This window comes from Macrobrachium nipponense, chromosome 11 (assembly GCF_015104395.2).
Source record: "Macrobrachium nipponense isolate FS-2020 chromosome 11, ASM1510439v2, whole genome shotgun sequence".
Classification (NCBI taxonomy): domain Eukaryota; kingdom Metazoa; phylum Arthropoda; class Malacostraca; order Decapoda; family Palaemonidae; genus Macrobrachium; species Macrobrachium nipponense.
In genome coordinates, this window is record NC_061087.1 from 89,329,521 (window position 1) to 89,348,824 (window position 19,304).

Genomic DNA, 19,304 nt, shown 5'->3' on the forward strand with positions numbered 1-19,304 from the left:
TGTATATATATATATAAATATACATGTATATATATATACTATATATATATATACATGTATATATATATATATATATATATATATATATATATAGGTATATACAAATATATATCCTATATTCACCCCACAATATACTTTATATATATATATATATATATATATATATATATTATATATATATATTCCAGCATTAAGACGTTCTTCCTACCAGGGAAGGTTCCTGAGGGTAAGAAGACAGTTTCCATGAAATGTGCTGCCAATGTATTTCGAATTTATAACCTGTAATTCAATTCATTAGTGACTGTGATTGAAAGTAATTAAGCAAATTAATACTTCTAATTAGAATAATGAGTTACCTTTTAACAGGAACTAGGTAGTTTTCTATAATCCTTCAGAGAGAGAGAGAGAGAGAGAGAGAGAGAGAGAGAGAGAGAGAGAGAGACTTAAACGTCGTATCATCAATAGTCATCGGGACCGAGATGCAGAACTTACTTTACATGAATCTACTTAACAAAAAAAGTTTCGGAGAGAGAGAGAGAGAGAGACAGAGAGAGTTATGTCACAATAACAATGTTTCCTATGAATCTCTTTAACATTGTTTCTCGATACAAAAAAAATCGAAAAAAAGCAACTTACAAAACGGACACAGATACAAACAAACACACACACGCGTATAGTCCCTAAAATCTGGAGAAATACGAGAACAGAACTGAAAATTAAAAAATAAATTATTCAAAAGGTTTAGGGACGTTCACGTCCGAAAACACTTGCAAAGAGAGAGAGAGAAAAGACAGTACCTTTCTCCGTGAGGGAAACTGTGTAGGTTTTAGAGAAAAAAACCATAACAATTTTACGCCGTTTCGAAAGGACCCAATCAGAGTGGGTGAAAAGGACGTATTGTTAAAAGCCCCCCCACCCCTCCTCTCGTCCCCCCATTCCTTCTGGCACCCTTCTCAATATGAACTCTGGCCAGTTTTAACTGTCACAAGGGAATTCCAACATATTATTCCCAGATCTCCAAATTACGAATGCAAGCAAGGAGGTTATGCCCAACTACCTTAAGCAAGGAGGTTATATTTACGTAAAAAGGTTATATTTAAACTCCTTGAATATAAGGTTCGAGTCAAACCTTCCCTCTTAACAGTTAGCTATCGGTACTGTACGTTTGCAATACAGAAGCTGTCACTGTCCATAGGATAGATCCCGGTGAGTACATTCCTCTTTTCCACTTACTACACTTTATACGTGGGTTCCAAATGCATGGAATTAAAATCTAGTCCCATAAAAAAACTAACATGTTTTTTATTATGAAGGCATGACTTTTCATAGTTTTTACTCTCATTATATTTTCTCTACTAAAATGGCTTCAATCAATTTACTGCCAAGTTTAGGAAATCTAATCAATAAATTGTGTCCCGTCTTCTTCTTTTTAAGAGGCCCCTCTCCTTTCCCCCTTAAACCTAGTTCCTCTGGGTCTGGGCAAGAAAAGGGCATTAACCTGACTTCCGATTCGTACAGCAAGTAATCCTTTTACATTGGATTTTGTTGATAACTCTTCACGCCAAAGACATTCGTTTTCATAAACCAGCTTCCGCATACTTGAAATTCTCCCATTAAGCTCTCTCTCTCTCTCTCTCTCTCTCTCTCTCTCTCTCTCTCTCTCTCTCATCGTCAGTGATAAGATCTGTCCGGTTAAAGTAAGGGATGGGTCTGTCATTAAGGAGAACGGCACTATTGACGTCTCTCTCTCTCTCTCTCTCTCTCTCTCTCTCTCTCTCTCTCTCTCTCTCTCTCTCTCTCTGATGAGAGACGACCTTGTTGATGAACTGAGTGGGAGAGCAGCTTATTTTTTCTTCTAACAACCACAAAAAATAATCAAGAGAATAATATAGCATGATTATGATGTAAAGACTTGTGACTTTTCACAACCCCTATCTATCAATCAATCAATCAATCAATCTATCTATCTATCTATCTATCTATCTATATATATATAATCTATATATATATATATATATATATATATATATATATATATATATATATATATATATATATATAATATTGCTGCCTTTGTGATTTTCAATCAGACTTTAAGAGATGAGGTCGCTAACCACACACCCTACTTTATAGGCGTTCAAAACACTTTTTCGCCTTGGGACTTTCACTTACTTAATGACAGGATTATAAGGCCACCAACTTGCAACACAGTCACCCATGGAATATAATGGCCACTTGTGAAAAAAAAAAATTGCAAAAGGGGAGATGAATATAACGATTGGAGGCGTAAGCGCGCAACTAACTGCGTATATACGTTATCTCAGAGTATAAACAAGCCCATTCATATTGCCAGCCGGAGCTTTAATTCCTCAGCAAACAGCCCTTCTATCCCATTACGGCCACCTGTCGGCGGCTGTTCGGGGGCGATCACCTCCACGGCGATGATAAACACGGGCCATTTACAGACGAGCGATAACGGCGATAAAATGGATGCTAAGACTTATACGTTAATGCCGCTCCGAGGCGGAGTCTACCGATAAGAAGGATCTGGTATCAATTTAAAAGAAGCCCAATAACTACTGAGTAAAAATGTTTATGCCAACTATTTCATTAGGGGCACGTGAGAGAGAGAGAGAGAGAGAGAGAGAGAGAGAGAGAGAGAGAGAGAGAGAGAGAGAGAGGCAATACATCAAGGAAAGTTAGCTGCTGAAAGATTTAATCGAATCTTCTTTCCACGCATGAACTTATCTCATATAGTCCAATCAATTCTTGATAGGCATCACTGACTCCAGCTCTCTTGCGAGAATCCAAACACATTTTGTATATGTTTTTGTGTGCAACAGTATATAGTATATATGCATACATACGCATTAAGCTATAAATGACCTTTAATATCTAATTCGCTCTACTTCGGAATTAATATATGTTCATATAGTAAACCAATTGGGAATGTTTTAGTCGATAATAAATTCGTCAGCTCATGGGCGCAACCCACAGAGCCAAGAATTCAGGACGCACAGTGAAGCGCTCTAAACCACAGGTGTGGCTTACAACGCTTCACTGTGCGTCGTGAATTCTCGGTTCTGTGGTTCACGCCCATGAGCCGACGAATTTATTATCAACCAAAAAATTCCCCTTCGGTTAACATACATGGAAAAGATTAATTCCGAAGTAGAGCGAATTAGATATTACAGGACATTTGTAGCTTAATGAGTATTATATGACTCACGGTAATGTGATAAGACCCATACATATGTGGCGGTCTTGGTTTCTCTCAATGTCAAAAGAATATGAGAGCCGTATTTTGATCTGAATATCTTTCAGTATCCCCATTTAATACAAGTTTACAATGTAGAATGGCTTTGCTACTACGAAGATGAATTTTATTATACCCTTTTACGGTTAGGAAAAGTTCATATCACCCCTTCTCTAAAAACTGTCTCTGCTGCAAAGTGACCTTGGTCTCTATTCTACAGTTCCTCCGGCCAGGGACAGAGCGCCAGGGAGTCCACCATTTCCAATATCACGGGAGACCAAAAATACTCGTATTGCAAGATTCTTTCCCTCCACTAACAAGCTACGTCGTTCTTTACCACCTCTTGTTTTCACAGAATACTATATCTTTCACTCAAGAGGAGGTCCCCCCGGGGTTAGGCCCTGTTGTTATCCATTTATTTATTTTTGACGGGACCGCCATCAAGGGAATACGCCTGCTTCACTGGCACTCTCGTACAAGTCGGCCGTGATAAAATTCCCTGGAAAACTTGGCTTCTTTTCAAATCAAATACCCTCCTCTTTCTGTGTAACAAACATCTGACTAATAAGGTCTCGGTACAATACTGTATGAGCCGCGGCCCATTAAACTTTAACCACGGCTCGGTGGTGGCCTGGCCTCTAGTTGCTAGACGCACAAACATTGCCAAATTTAACTTTAAATAAAATAAAAACTACTGAGGTTAGAGGGCTGCAATTTGGTATATTTGATGATTGGACGGTGGACGATCAACATACCAACTTGCAGCCCTCTAGCCTCTAGGGGCGGACAGACAGACAAAACCAATTCAATATTTTTCTTTTTTCAGGAAACTAAAAACTTACCCTGCTTCATAAAAGTAATAAGGTAAACGAAGATTAAAGGGGAAGAAACCACGAGCATTCACAGAAACATGGAAGACGCCTTCTAAATCCGATTACACCAAACTAAGATTTAAGAGGAGGAGGAGGAGAAGGAGGAGGAGGAGGAGGAAAAGAAGGCAGGAAGCACGAGGAATAAAGATCTACGTTTCTACGTAGTTAGGAACAAAGACTCCTAAGACGATTACAGATGCATTTCCAAGTTCGGGCAAATCTCTCAGTCGTAGACAAGTGGCTTATATCAGAAATATTCAACATTTAAGAAACTTTTTAATTTCAGAGAGGATGATTGAAAAGAAAAAAAAAATTTCCGCGCATTGGAGAAGACTTAGGATAGATGAACATTTATACAGTCAATGTTTTGTATTGTAATCTCTCAATCTTAAAACAGAGAATTAAAAGTAAAACTTTTCTCTCAAACATTTATTCTCCAGAGAGAATATTGAGAAATGTTTTCATTTCAAAACATAAATCTGATCCAGGAGAGAAAGACTTCAACATTTACAGCATCATTCAGTCTCCCAGAGAGACCAGGAAGACTGGAAGACCTTAAGTATTCGATTAATCATTCAGTCTTCTAGAAAAAAACTCGAAAGACCCTCAGGATTCAGTATGTCGTTCAACATGTATAAAGCTTCAAGTTAAAAATATTTCTGCTTCTTAAAAACCATTCACTCCCGCACACTTGACACTTGCTGAGAGAGAGAGAGAGAGAGAGAGAGAGAGAGAGAGAGAGAGAGAGAGAGAGAGAGAGCAACATTAGTAAAGAATGTAATTAGTCAGAATTTGTTGCTTTGCATTGCCCTAGAAAAAATAATAAATAATGCCCGATGATGCAACACCATACGCGTCTTTCCCACGTTGCAGAACACTTACTAAAAACAAAATTGTAAATGTAAAAGTTGCTCAAAAGAATATTATAAATCATAATATACTATCCTGTAAAGGAGAAAATATTACTTTTTTCATCAAGACGGATAGCTTAAGTCTATTTAACAATGCAAAAGAAGTGGCTCTATCTTTCTCTTCTACTTATATGGGTACTTGAAGAATTTAAAGATTTTATTTAAAAAAAATTTACCGCCTCGAGAAATATAGAGAAAACATTTCGAAACAAAAATGAAAAACATACACGCGTACATACATACACAGTCAAGCGTACATAAATACACTCACACAAGCACAAGCACACAATATGCATATACACAATTCATATCGTGCAAAAGTAAGAAAGCTCTTATTTTAATGTCCATAAAAGAGATATCATGTAGTTGTGACAAATGAATTCAAAAAGTTTAAAACCATTGTGTAAATTATTACATGAGAGGTAATTTGATGACGCTTGAAGTGTCATTATAATCATAATGAACAGAAATATTAATCTATTAAATGCAATGGAATTTCAAATATTATATTTCAGTATAACTGTGACACTGAAAAAAAATATCAAAGAAAGAATCTCGGTAACAATTATAATTCCAAGATTATGATAAGTTCATGTGGAGCAATTTAATGTAACCTATATAATAATAATAATAATAATAATAATAATAATAATAATAATAATAATGTCACACTAAATCTCCCGACTATTATGAGAAAAGTGATCAAGGAGACAAATCTGATCACCTCTTAATCTAACAAGCGAAGTCGGGTTAACCCCAGCCAACTCCCCACCCATCCCCATCCCCTCCCCTCACCTCCCCGTACCTTATAAGGATAATAAAACCCAATAACAAGATTTCAAACTCGTACATAAAAAAGCTAATTCCATTTGCGGGAAAAGGAAAAAGAAGAAGGAATATCTTTAAAAAAAAAGTTCTTAGCCCACCAATGACTGGCTCACAGCTCCACCCATAAGATGATTTTTATTTTCATTTATTTTTTTTGGGGGGGGAGATAGATCGTGTAAGGCAGGGGATACAATGGGATATAGGTATATGGTTGGAGGGGGAGAGGGAGACTGACTCCTTTGATTCAGATAAATATTTTCTCTCCTCTCTCCTTCTCCCTACATTCCTCCCATTCCCCTTTCCTTTCCTGGCTTTTTCTCTCTCTTTCTCCGTGATCTGTGTATATTTTGGGAGGAGGAGGAGGAGGAGGACGGGGGGAAGGGGGGAGGGCGTGCCACGAGGAAAAGATGCATCAGAACTGGGAGGGGAGGGGAGAGAGACTTAGGAAAGGGGGCCATGTCCAGCCTAAAAGCCCGAGCAGGGACATCGACCAAAATGGATCCTCCGCATGAAACCCGTTTTATGGACACTTCCCCGTGAATTTCCCGCGATGTCTACGGGCACCACCTCCTCCAGGAGACTCAAGCCCCTCCCAGTCCCTCATTCTTCCCAAGGTCTTCTCCTCCACCTTCTCCTACTACTACTGCTCCTGCTGCTGTTGCTGTTGCTGTTGCGTTGTTGCTGTTGCTGCTGCTGCTGCTGCCCCATTTACATTTTCAATTTCTTAATGGCGGAGATTTACGTCCAGTCGACAGCGCAAGGAAAATGCCCTCCCGAGAGTGGCAGCGCGGGGACTTCAGAGGCTGTTATCGTCGCACTGAATCTTCATTCGACGTCGTTACCTTGACGTAATCGCAGTTTACATGCATAAGATTCCTATAACAGAAAAAAAAATAAAAAGCGAAATTGAACTCTCCTCCTGCGCTGGAGCAGTGAGTGACTCATTCGTGCTTTGCTCACGAGCATTGAAGGTTATATTCGCAATATGAAAAAAAAAAAAAAGTTAAGTATATTTTAGCTTAACCAGACCACTGACCTGATTAACAGCTCTTCTAGGGCTCTGGCCCTAAGGATTAGATTTTTATCTACGTGGCCTAGGAACCAATTGGTTACTCAGCAACGGGACCTACAGCTTATTGTGGGACTCGAAACATTATATCGATAAATGAATTTCTAATCACCAAAATTACATTTCTCTGATTCCGCGTTGGTGGCGACTGGAAGCGAACTCTGGTTACCAGATCGGGAGGCACGTACGCAACCAACTCGTCCAGCGAGGAAATGCAAAAGGAAGAGCAAAAAAAAGCATGTGCATACTACTTTACGATCTACTGGACTTTTTCGGAGAGAGTTGTATAAGAGGTCGTGAATTCAATTTACTTAAACAAAAACGAACAAACACTGAGTATATATGACAATAATGATTACCTATTTACGAAAGCATCCTTGTGACTACGGGGTAAACTTACGGAACCACAAAAACATACAAGCTAAAAAAAAAAAAAAAAAAAAAAAAATATTTTGCGACAATAAATATTTTCATATAGAATATGCTCTAAAAGTTATATTTCAAAATTTTCGACAAATCACATGTATTTAAAAAGCTTACCAATCATGTAAACATCAAATGTATTAAACAAAATAAAAAACTATCATGTGCACATATCAAATATATTTAAAAAGTCCAACCATTAAGTACAGAGTAATTGTTAATACAACAGAGTGACTGTAATATATTATACGGCTGAACAAAAACAAGATAAATGTCTGCTTACTTAAAACTCTGATCGCTCAACCATTTGGAGAGAGAGAGAGAGAGAGAGAGAGAGAGAGAGAGAGAGAGAGAGAGAGAGAGAGAGTTAAGTATATCTTAGTTTTACCAGACCACTGAACTGATTAACAGCTCTCCTAGGGCTGGCCAGAAGGATTAGATTATTTACGTGGCTAAGAACCAATTGGTTATTTAGCAACGTGACCTACAGCTTACTGTGGGATACGAACAGCATTATATCGAGAAATGAATTGCTAATCAGTTCCTCACTGGACGAGTGGGTTCTGTACTTGACTATTTATCTAGTAGCCCGAGTTCGCTTCCCACGGCCGCCAGTGAGGAATCAGAGTAGAGAGAGAGAGAGGAGAGACGATCGAGGAGAGAGAGAGAGAGAGAGAGAGAGAGAGAGAACTAATATTTATCAGCTGAAAGCTATTTACAAACTCAACTGAAATGTAATCACTCCATGTTTCTCAACGTGTTCTACCAATCACACGAAGCAATAAATTCTATTCAATGATGTGATGACACGAACATCTCTTAGGCCTAACGATTTCGATAGATATACATTCAGCCTCAGGCCGCATTAAAATAAGATACTAAAGAAATCTACGAAAATGTAGATCAAAATCGAACAATCTACACCAAATACGTAATATATTTGCAACTCGATTCTCACGAAGCAAATACTACATTGACACTTAATCTATAACGAACTTTAAAGTAGCACAAATTAATTACCACAAAGTAGTTGGCCTTTCAGCAGCTGCTTTTTTTTCAGTTATTTATTTATTTATTTTTATACGTATTGAGCGAAGTTTGTTAAACCTTACAGAAACGAGATTTGTCTGCAAAGTATCACTAGAATGATACATTATAACAAAGCTTTGAAGAATAACAAAATAACACAAATCGACGTTAAGTCACACACAATATTTAACTAAATTACATAAGTATGTAATTTAGTTAAATATTTTGTTTAACTTGAGAACCTTTTGTTTTATTTTGTTCTTCAAAGTTTTGTTTTATTATATTTTTCCATTGTCTTCGTGATACATTGCAGTCAAATGTCGTTTCTGTAAGTTTTAACAAACTTCGTTAAAGGCAGTGTTCTTTGTCTCAATACGTATTAAAAATATACAGAATGGCAGCAAGCGATTTTAACATTTTTGCCAAAAGGCTACAAGTCACAGGAAAACTTTTGCCGTTTGCAATTTTGAGTGTGTGTGTGTGTGTGTGTGTGTGTGTGTGTGTGTGTGTGTGTGTGAGTGTGTGTGTGTGTGTGTGTGTGTGTGTGTGAGAGAGAGAAAAAAAAACTCTATACATTACTCACTACAATAAAATTTCTTTGACTCATTTCCTTATTTGTTAACCAATACTTCTTAACCAATGCACTATGGTGTATTCATACCCTGCACACAGAGCTTAACAATTTGATCAAATAATATCTTTAAAATAACCTGACACCTTGCGAATCGAAAGATAAAAGCATTACTGAATATCAATAGTTTCCACAAGACAGAGATAGTCATGGAAATCAAAGGGAATTTTACTGCATCGCAGGAAACCTTCACGACAAGCGGAGAAAAGAAGAAACCAAGCATATAACTTTAAATAATAAAAGCCAAAACTTTCGGACTATATAAAAAAGGACTCGAAGAGATCCAGCGCAAACTCTGTCTGGCAACGACGACCTGAACCGACAGACGGCGATTTTTATCGCTCCAATGAAAGACGCAAAGACGAATACAAAACCGAAGATAAAATGAAACAAAATAAAACTTCCCCCAGTAAAATTCAATCAGGTTTATCGGCTTCATGGGACCGTAGCAATCTAAGATCTAAAGCCAAAAGGCAGCACAATCCGTCGAGTGGGGAGGGAAAGGGAAGGGGGAAGTAAAGGAGAGGGGGGGGGGGGTGGAAGAAGAGGGAAGAGGAGATAAAACTCGGCCATAAAACTAACGTCAAAATAAATCGCTTCCTGAAAAACTATTGCGTCCGCATTTTTCTCGTGTTTACAAACAGCTTTCAAAATATTCTTCCATGTGTGAACACAACAAAAGAGACTGGAGTGGGTTTTTTTTTCTTTTCTTTTATTTCGCATTTGGAGAGGGGGAGTGGGACCCGCGCTAAATAATGCGTGGACAATTGGAAAAAAAAAAATTTATTGATGCCGGCGACGGGTCTTAAATTGTCTTGTTGAACGGCATAAATGCTGACTATTATACTTCTTCAAATTAACGAGGTTTACACATTTTCGCATAAAATTTAATTACCATAAACCTTGAATATCAGTATATGGACCATGATCATTATTTTCATAGAAATCATATTAATTAAAGGATAAAAATAAAACCTGTCTGCGAGTTGTGATAATTTGAGATCTCCAAAATTGACGAAAAAAGTTTGCTTAAGGCTAAATCAACTTTGAAGCATTTATGCAATCTAGTAAACCAAATTCCGTATACATAATTATCATTTACATACATACATACATATACATATATATATATATATATATATATATATATATATTATATATATATATACATATATCATCAGCAATGCAAATATGTTGCTGCGACTAAAGTGAATTCAACAGAGGGATGGAAAACCCAACCATTGCATTTTTTCATTTGCATGAACATCTTTTTCAAAAAACAAACGGAACACACTATATATATATATATATATATATATATATATATATATATATTATATATATATATATATATATAATATGAATTTTTATCACATCACCATGATTCATATACATGCATTAAGCTGCAAATGTCCTTTAATATCCAATTCGCTCTACCTCGGAATGAGTATATTTTCATATATGTTAACCGAAGGGGAATTTTTTAGTTGATAATGATTTCATCCTCTCGCGGGTTCGAACCAGCGCCCAGCGGACAGAGGAAAAATCAGGACTTCAGTGATGTTATCGATAACGTCACTGAAGTCCTGACTTCGATATCATCACTGAAGTCTTGATTTCTCCTCCGTCCGCTAGGCGCTGGTTTCGAATCCTCGAGAGGACGAAATCAACAACTAAAAAATTCCCCTTCGATTAACATATATGAAAATATTCTCATTCCGATGGTAGAAGCGAATTTTAAATATTAAAGGACATTTATGGGCTTTAAGCATATATATATAATATTATATAATATATATATATATTATATATTATATTAATATATATATATATATATATGTATTAGTATGTGTGTGTTTGTTACAATGACTAATCCCAACACCCAGAAGTTGCATAACCTGGCCGACGGCGGCTATCTGTGATTTACCACTTTGCATATTGCTGAAGACTAATAACAATAACGGTAATCGACGGAGGTTCCCTTTGATGAATAAAGTTTCATTCCAGACTGTCGGAGGCAGAGCCGCCTCCACCAACATTAGCGCCAATGGAAGGTTGGGTTAGTAGGGACATTATGGGAGGCCAATGGTCGTTTGGAGTTTGGGAGGGGTGTTTTTTTTTTCTTCTTTTAGTATTAGGCGGTCAGGAGAATATTTGGATGAATCCCATTACAAAATCACAAAAAAATACATAAGCAGTAAACAACTGGGAAAGGAGGACGATCGGAACTTTATGGTGGCATCAGCAAATTTAATCTCATGAGGAATAAGCATAGTAAGAAATATGAAATAAGGTGAGTAGCACAAACGTGGGTTTATAACGATGGGTAATAAATACATAAATATAATTAATATATATATATATATATATATATATAGATATATATATATATAATATATCTATATATTAATAATATGATATATAATATATTATATATAGATATATATATATATGTACTATATGTATATATATATGTATGTGTGTGTATGTATATTATAAATTTATAATTGTTTGTGTCGACTTTCTTTATAGAGAGAGAGAGAGAGAGAGAGAGAGAGAGAGAGAGAGAGAGAGAGAATAGGGGATTTACGCTTTCTGCCATATTGAATTAGGATACCCGCGATTAACACGGTAGAAAAGCGTCGCTTTAGGAAGGCTAGCGACGAAAGCTAATGAAGACGATAAGCACTGTCCATTTACAAAAGGCCACGGCATGTAAATCCAGTATTCGTTTAGTTTCATTTCTTTCTTCTAATGCTCAACTTCAGTAAATGTTCTGCTCTAATTGTAATGCATTAAATATATGACACCAGCATTAGCATCGGTATTTCTTTAAGCAATATAATTATATAATTACAAATAGTTCTTTTTTTGGCACACTTATTTATTTATTTATTTATCTATTTATTTATTTATTTATTTATTTATGTATTTAGAGAGAGAGAGAGAGAGAGAGAGAGAGAGAGAGAGAGAGAGAGAGAGAGAGAGAGAGGAGATATTTTATTCGAACACCAGTAACATTTCACAAAATACGAGACTGCGACAGATGAACTATGATATTGACAATCACAGCTTTTTGAATAGCACGCGCATTTACAGCAGATGTTAGATAGTATAGATAAAATGATAATGTAGAATAATAACTGAATTAATTGCGATAAACTCACTACTAAAACAACAACCACTCTCCCGTAACTGCACGCAATCCCTTCTCGGCATTTTGAGAAGGTAAACCTCCTCTCTCTCTCTCTCTCTCTCTCTCTCTCTCTCTCTCTCTCTCTCTCTCTCTCCAATGAAAGTCGACACAAACAATTTCCTTCCTTCTTTCTACTTTAGCAAAGTGATCTACACCGTCAGGCGGAGTCTGTAACAAACCCCAATAGCCAGAGCTGTTTGGAAACATTATACAATTTCGGCAAGAACGAGCGGGGGCCACAAATCAAGGAAAACCAAAGACGTAGAGCTTGCAAGCACGGAAGGTCGACATTAAAGACGAGAGCTATGTTTCATGTCTGGAATGCCATCGAGAGATTAACGTCGCGCGGCCTTTCAAAGCAAAAATGCCTTTTAAAATACGTTTAAGAAAATTCCTGAGAAAACTTCCGGGAGTCTGACACATCACCGAATCGGTAAATACGTCCAAGGAAGAAAATTTCCGCGTTTTAGTATTCTGTGAAAGAAAACTATGTGCCGCCTCTGTCTGTCCGTCCGCCCTCAGATCTTAAAAAAAAAATAAATAAAAAATAAATCAAATAAAAACTACTGAGGCTAGAGGGCTCCAAATTGGTATTACGATCATCCGCCCTTCAATCATCATACATACATATCAAATTACAACCCTCTAGCCTCAGTAGTTGCTATTTTATTAAAGGTTAAATTTTATCATGGATTGTGCATCTGGCAACGCCTTCCGGAGCTATGGGACGCACCTTCACTGTCCCTCATCTGCTGAGCAACTGGAGTTGGTTTTATACATCATGATACGTTGTACAGAAAACTCGATTGCGCCGAAGTTTGCATTTTTTGCTTGTTATGTCTTTTCTTTCACTCTTACAACAATGCTTATTGAAATTACAACCTTCTCCCTTACTAAATAGACCACTTATCATGTGTGTCAATTAGTTTTGATGAATACCATTAAATCTCCTACCAAATACATATCCGAATCTAATACACAATAATTCATGCCATCGAAAGAGGAAGGCATAATAAATTCACTCGAGTAACGAACTGTACATACATACAAGTGCATCCTTTTACAGAGTAATTTATTATAAAATACTTTAATAAAGTACATAAAGAAAGTAAAGTTTTAAACATTATATATATATATATATATATATATAATATATATACATAAGTAATCTTAAAAAAAACATTTATTATTACTACCTTATCATTCAGAAAGTGAACCCTATTCATATGGAACAATCCCACAGGGACCGTTGACTTGAAATACAAGCTTCCCAAGAATATGGTTTTCAATTGAAAGAAGTAACAGAAGGTAACATGATTTACAGAAGAGATCAGTAATTATCAGAGAAAAAATCAATTACAAATCAATAGACAGATATATATATGTATGTATGTATATATATATATATATATATATATATATATATATATATATATATATATATATATATATATATATAAAATACAAGGAGAACTGCTCCAGGGTAGTAATGCACTGCATCTTCGCTTGAACATTCGAGGTTCTAACTGCGCAACATCAGGACATAAACGAAAATGCAAATACGAAGATGAAGTAAAACAAACACAAAAGTTAAAACCAAATAACAACCACAACACAGACATTAACTGATTAAAAATACAAACAAGACGAAAGGAAAGCCAACACAAAAATAATTCTGCAAACAAACTATACTGTTGCATGACTACAGCGGTGACCTTGACAACACGTCGAGGTCGTCTTGCGTTCCGATTAAAGGCAAACTCAAACAATCAATGGTGGTGTTGTAAATTTGGAAGTTAAAAAAAAAAAAAAAAAAAAAAAAAAAAAAAAAAAAAAAAGAAGCACAGGAACTCTGTCGTGAACGTATTTACTGCTGATAACCTGAAAGCACCAATCAGGAATTTAACGATCATATATCTGAAAAAACTGAATTCGTTACTGCAAAAGCATCCACGTACACGTGTATATGTGTAAGCAGTCATTCAACGATAAACCCTTTGCCCTACATGGGATCTCCAAATATAATGAATACACACTATTAACTAGGCCAAAAATGGAATTATATACATATATAAATGTGTATGTGTTTATATATATAACGTTCACGTATTTACCTGCAATCAATAACAGTTTCAGCGAATTTATTCAATTCACGCAGACTAAAGAATTTATCAGAATGTACCATTCGACCCTGTGTACTTGTTTTGTAGGAAAGCTAGATGGGAAAATTTAACCAAGCTCTTCTTCTTTCTAGTAAACAACATTTAATAATAATAATAATAATAATAATAATAATAAAATTAATAATAATAATAATTAATAATAATAATAATAATAATAATAATAATCCTCATATACATGCCTCATTTAAAAAAGAAAGTTTTCACAGGATGTCGAGTGTGGCAGCCCTCTCTCTCTCTCTCTCTCTCTCTCTCTCTCTCTCTCTCTCTCTCTCTCTCTCTCGTTCTTGTAACAACAAGTGAACACGAATAAAGCGCACCCCGTGTAGCCAGAAACGCAAAACTCCTGGGTACTACTCTCCCCCGAGGCAGTTCATAAAACACAAATCTAAGCTGGAATGCGTACTTATTTACAACGGGATTACACGCCTGGGTCGCCTAATGCTAAATATAATTGAAGGTACACGTACAATTCTCACGAAATGAGCTTTATTAACGTTGTAAGTGCCGACTCAACCGACCGTAACGGGAACTTTCACGCGTTTCAAATGGCCACTTTTCGCATCGCTCTGAGATGCGAAAAGTAGCCATTCTTTATATATATATATATATATATATATATATATATATATATATATATATATATATATTATATATATATATATATATATAGAGGCGCGCATGGTATAATGCAGATAACAATACAAAATAAAATTAAATTAAATACACAGCTATAAGGTAAAAGCAAACATAAATTCAACCATAAGTAAATTTATTTCGCTTTATCCCTCTCAGAGGCTGAAGCACATTGGTATAATACAGCTAATATACAATAAAATAAAATAAAACAGTATCAAAGTAAAAGTAAACGAAAATTCGACCACAGCTCATTTTTCTCCTTATGACGTTCATTCGGGAAAAAGGTTTGAAAGTTTAGCAATGAGTTAAAACTTAATTTTCTACACAATGTATAATCTTCCCTGTGCTAAAAAAAGCCTCAGGCATAATTCATGTTTACGAATAGAGAGAGAGAGAGAGAGAGAGAGAGAGAGAGAAGAGAGAGAGAGAGAGACGAATGCAACTTTTAACATCAAAATATCAAACGACCATCGACGCCGAAAACGCGCAACTTGCTAAGGACAAGAGAAAGTACTTCAAAGCCACATACTTTCGTTTAGACTGCAGGGGCTTTCACCCAGAGAAAGGTTGATCGAAAACCTAGCGTGAACCCTGCAGGCTATTTCTACGCCCGGAAATTACACGGACCCGTTCTGCTTGATGACACTGACCCATCACTCTGTCAGTTCTGTTTAATTACTCCGATTGAGTCCGGCGGAACCCAGCACGCCCGCGGAGGGGGGAGGTGAAACCCAGCACGCCCGAGGGAGGGAGGGAAACCCAGCACGCCCGAGGGAGGGAGGGGAACCCATCACGCCCAAGGGGGGGGGGAACCCAGTCCTCCCGAGGGAGGGAGGGGGAGGAACACTACTTTCGGTGAGGGGAAGAATCGGTGAGGGGAAGAAAGGTTTAAATTTCCTATATAAACTCTTATTAAAGTAAAGGGGGAAAACTTTAACATGGAATGACTACAGAAAAGGTTTTAATAACTTTTCTTTATCAGAAAAAGTTTCAATATTTTTTAACAAGGAACGACTACAGAAAAGGCTTTAATATTTCCCTTTACCAGAAAAAGTTTAATATTTTTTTTCCTTTTGATAAAAGAGCTATATTTTTTCAGAATAAACTTCAATTATTTTCCCTTTCCAGACAAAAAAATCTTCAATTTTTTTTTCGTTTTCAGACAAAAAAATTCAATATTTTCACCTTTTCAGAAAACAACTTCAATATTTCTTTCTTCCTTAAAAAAAAAAAAAAAAAAAAAAAAAAAAGCTTCAATACATTTTCCTTTTCAGAAAAAACATTTTTTTCCTTCTCAGAAGAAAATCTTCAATATATTTTCCTTCTCAGAAAAAATGAAAAAAATGCTTAAATTTTTTTCATCTTTTTTCAGGAGGGCTAGGCTTGAATATTCCGTTTGTTTTTTCTTTTTTTTGTTGTTTCCCCAAAAATAAAAGCCTCAATAATTTGCCTTTCCCGTCGTTAGGTTGAAAAAAAACGTTGAATATTTTTCCGTTTTCTTGAAATAAGGCGTTGCATTATTTGTTTTGTCTTTTCATAAGAAAACCTTCAATATTTTTCGTTTTACAAAGAGGCTTCAATATACTTCCCTTTTCCAGAAAAAACTTTAGTATTTTTCCCCTTTCTTTTTATCTGATTAACAAATTAAATAAAGACAAGATGTTTCGCCTTTCAACATTAACAATCTTACATCGTTAGCTATTAATGCGATAACTCACGGACAATGTGAACGCTTTGAGATATAATGTTTTACTATCGTTACAAACATGTTTACAAAGTCGCGCTTGTCTGCAAGACAAAGCACAGCACTTAGGAGTCACGGCTCACGGTTTAACACTTACAGAACAAAAGGCAACGAACACCCCAGAGGAGGAGGAGGAGGAGGAGGAGGCGGTAAATGAATGGAAAGGAAGCCACGCCTCGGCCTTACCAGGTATCATCAAGCGAGCCGGGAGGTGTAGAGTAACAAGGAGAGGTAACCCTACCTGAATGCGTTGTCCAGAACCGTTTGTAGTGAGAAAGAGAGAGAGAGAGAGAGAGAGAGAGACGACAGCCACTTTGAAACTCGACTGCTGTAATCTAGTGCTACTTGTCCGCCTGGTATTTCAGGGCGGAGAAACCAAGAAATGCTTTGCTAGCCTGTTTAAGCTCAATCGGAAGACAAGTGCGCTCGTGGGCAGCTGAAGTGAAGGCAAGTCTGCCACTCGAAAACCCCAACGTGGAATCCGTCAAGAAATGCAGAGGAAGAAGGAGAATTCCACATCGAGTATTGATTGAACTCAAAATCGCATTCTGGTATTTTCTACCCCTGGATTTACAGAAATATTTACAGAAATGATATCTTAGTCACGACTTAAAAACGTTTAAAAGTACTGTTCAACATGATGGCATAAATATTACAGAAATGACTTTTCAGTGGGATACTATAACTCAAGGGACGATAAATGGAGTTGGCTTTCAGAGCAGGACAAAACATGTGTGGAAATTAAAATGAAGTCAATTAATTCTTGAACACCCCTTCTCTTTTACAGTCTCGAAATGTCCACGGCGTTTAAAATATTGAAATTCAGTGACCATAAACATAAGAGCAAAGAGCAATCATAACAGTCAAGTCCACACTACCACATAAGAGAAAAATCAAACAATTCAGGCAATTGGCTCCTCTCTCGGCTTGGTCTCCTCAATTGAGATAAATCAACAGCCTTCAATTTCAGCACCAACTATATTCTTATTTTCGTTCCACACCATCACTGGCGCTGCCAAAAGTCCACTCTCCTCATGCACACAAACACACAACACACACGCGCGCGCGCGAAATGACAAACCTGCATCTTCATTTAATATCTCTGATTTCGAATTTGAAAGGATCAAAATAGTCAACTTATGCTGTGTCTTACTGTAGACACTTATTGCATACGTTTGCAATATCTATTAGCTGGTAATATGTGAAGGTCGTCTGCTCCTTCATCAAAATATTTCTAGTCGCTGATGACGAAGTCAATACATGCAAACACACACATTATATATATATATGTATGTGTGTGGGTGCATGAACGAATCGTGTATACAAGTACAAACTTATATGGTACACCAGATTCATCCATTACAGTGCAAATGATACAAAATAACTTTCGACGAAAGGCAATAATGAAATAAAATGGCAAACCGTGAGATCAGTGTACACAAACTGACACGACACTTCCCTTTTTAAATAAAAGGAGACACAAGCTTTCTTCGTTGGTCTGTCTTCTTAATATCTGGTTCCTATAACAAAAGATTCCAATAGCGTTCCCATTCCTGTTTAAGAGGACCACCACCGGACGGCAACAAGGCACTCGTGCATTCCTCTTCCAATTAACAACGCGGTGGTTAGTGTCTGGAGCAATAAACTCTCTCTCTCTCTCTCTCTCTCCTGGAAACGCCATCTGGAAAATGTGGGAACTGCATAGCAATTTCCGGAAAACAAACCCCAAATTACACGCCCTAACGAAGCCATCTTGCAATAATATTTCCTGCCTCTCTCTCTCTCTCTCTCTCTCTCTCTCTCTCTCTCCTACTCCCTCTCGTCTCATATATATATATATATATATATATATATATATATATATATATATATATATATATATATGTATATATATATATATCATGGACCTACATATATTCGAGAAGAATGCATAAGCGGTTTTATCGAAAGATTTCTCTCTCTCTCTCTCTCTCTCTCTCTCTCTCTCTCATCCACTGACGCGGAGACGTGTACAATAAACAGTAATCAAGGCAAGAGACAAGCGGAATGATATAGGGACGTCCACGAGGAATGAGATCATTCCCTGCCGTAATTTTCCATTTGGTTCCCGGCGCTTCCTCTCAACTGTGGATGCTTATGAATGATATCTATTCATAGCTGACTCATGAGATATGAACGCGTTTCGTTCCGGAAAATACACACATACACAGAGAGAGAGAGAGAGGGAGAGAGAGAGAGAGAGAGAGAGAGAATACCCAATGTAATTTAGTCCAATTTCATCATATGCCCAAAGCATATTACTCTGAAGGATCTATACAAAATTATGGAGGAGAGAGAGAGAGAGAAAACGAGAGAGAGAGAGTTAGAGGGGGGGGTGGGGGGGAGGGGGGTGGATTTAGAATATCCTGTGTAATTTAGTCCAATTTCATCATATGCCAAAGCATATTCGTCTGAAGGATCTATAATAAATTATGGAGAGGAGAGAGAGGGGGGGGAGGGGGGGGGGAGGTGGGGGGAGAGGGGGGA

At 36.8% G+C, this 19,304-nt stretch overlaps 1 protein-coding gene across 1 annotated transcript in view; it reads left to right on the forward strand.

Moving 5' to 3' along the window:
• Positions 1-2,540, forward strand: part of LOC135209361 (ABC transporter F family member 4-like) — a 97,146-nt gene extending 94,606 nt beyond the window's left edge. The window contains exon 3 of the mRNA XM_064242061.1: positions 2,354-2,540. Within this exon, the coding sequence (XP_064098131.1) occupies positions 2,354-2,540 (187 nt within the window). The remainder of the gene's footprint in view (positions 1-2,353) is intronic.
• Positions 2,541-19,304: the final 16,764 nt, after the last annotated feature.